Source organism: Sorghum bicolor, chromosome 7 (genome assembly GCF_000003195.3).
Source record: "Sorghum bicolor cultivar BTx623 chromosome 7, Sorghum_bicolor_NCBIv3, whole genome shotgun sequence".
NCBI classification, from domain to species: Eukaryota; Viridiplantae; Streptophyta; class Magnoliopsida; order Poales; family Poaceae; genus Sorghum; species Sorghum bicolor.
This window is the reverse complement of record NC_012876.2, coordinates 16,139,520-16,140,839: the sequence shown is the minus strand read 5'-3', so window position 1 is coordinate 16,140,839 and position 1,320 is coordinate 16,139,520. Positions and strand designations below refer to the sequence as shown.

The following is a 1,320-nucleotide window of genomic DNA, read 5'->3' as shown; positions in this document are numbered from 1 at the left end:
TTATCTTTTATACATTGCCTTTATAATATGTTGATATTTAATATTTTTTTAGATTTTGACAATAGACATTATGCCTCCACATATTGTTTTGAAGTGGGGCTCATATATTTACTCGGGACGCCCATGCTACAAAATACATATAATATATGGATATTCGTATATGAGGCAGAAAGCACATCATCGTCCACAGCATATATAATGGATCACTCACTCACTCATCAGAGACCGGTGGGCAGGAACAACTCTAACATGTGCACGCATGTGGTTCCGAAAGCAGGATGAGCTTCTCCTTTCGACGGACTGACAATCCAAACACCTCTGTCATGTCAATATCCTCTTCCTTCATGCCAATGGGCAGACCCCAGTCAAAACAGTAGACGAGGTTTGCCAACATAATCTCAACAGTAGCCAGGCCAAAGTTGAGGCCAGGGCAGATCCTTCGCCCAGCCCCGAATGGCACAAACTGGAAGTCGTTTCCCCTCATGTCAATGGCCGCGGCGCTGGCAGCGTCCATGAACCTCTCTGGCATGAACTCCTCCGCCCTCTCCCATGACTCTGGATCCCTACTGATAGCCCAATCGTTGATGATGACTCGTGTTCCCGAGGGGATTCTGTAGCCATCCACGTCACAGTCCACCATTGAGAGGTGAGGAAGCAGGAGTGGTGCCGGTGGGTGCAACCTCAGCGTCTCTTTCACCACGGCTCTTAGATATGGCATGCTAGCTAGATTATCTTGCTCAACCATCTCTTGTCCTTTGGGTGTGTTCTTCCGCACCTCGGCTTGTAGCTTGATCATGAGCTGAGGGTGGCGCATAAGCTCCGCCATGGCGAGTTCTAGAACTAGTGATGAAGTCTCCGTGCCCGCACCAAACATGTCCTGCATATATGGATGTCCAGAACGTTATTAATTAGTTCTATCTATCTATATATATATATATATATATATATATATATATATATATATATATATATATATATAGAACTATTACTTTGTAGCTGGCTACAAAATAACTTATTTTATAGCCACTTTGAGTTACGATAATTACTATATTAATTTACAAAATTATAGTAACTTCTTACTAAGTGGTTTACTATAACATTACGGTAAATATCCCCATGTGTTATAGTAACTCAACTATCGTAAATATGTATACATATTATCGTAAATTAATATATAAAATTATCGTAAATGGAGGTGGCTACAGAATAACATATTTGTAGCTAGCTACAGAGTATACTCTTCCTATATATATATATATATATATATATATATATATATATATATATATATATATATATATATATATATATATATATATA

At 38.9% G+C, this 1,320-nt stretch overlaps 2 protein-coding genes across 2 annotated transcripts in view; both read right to left on the bottom strand.

The window, feature by feature from the left end:
- The window catches only part of LOC8073272 (indole-2-monooxygenase), a 16,117-nt gene that overhangs the window by 13,211 nt on the left and 1,586 nt on the right, over window positions 1-1,320 (bottom strand). The window lies entirely within an intron of this gene.
- Window positions 125-899, bottom strand: LOC8073271 (indole-2-monooxygenase). Its single transcript, XM_021464497.1, has one exon. It carries the CDS (start codon window positions 881-883, stop codon window positions 245-247), a length of 639 nt encoding a protein of 212 aa, XP_021320172.1. The 5' UTR covers window positions 884-899; the 3' UTR covers window positions 125-244.

What these genes read in the sequence shown, in the direction of transcription:
- LOC8073271 (XM_021464497.1), bottom strand. Translation starts at nt 883, where the DNA reads ATGCAGGACATGTTTGGTGCGGGCACGGAGACTTCATCACTAGTTCTA.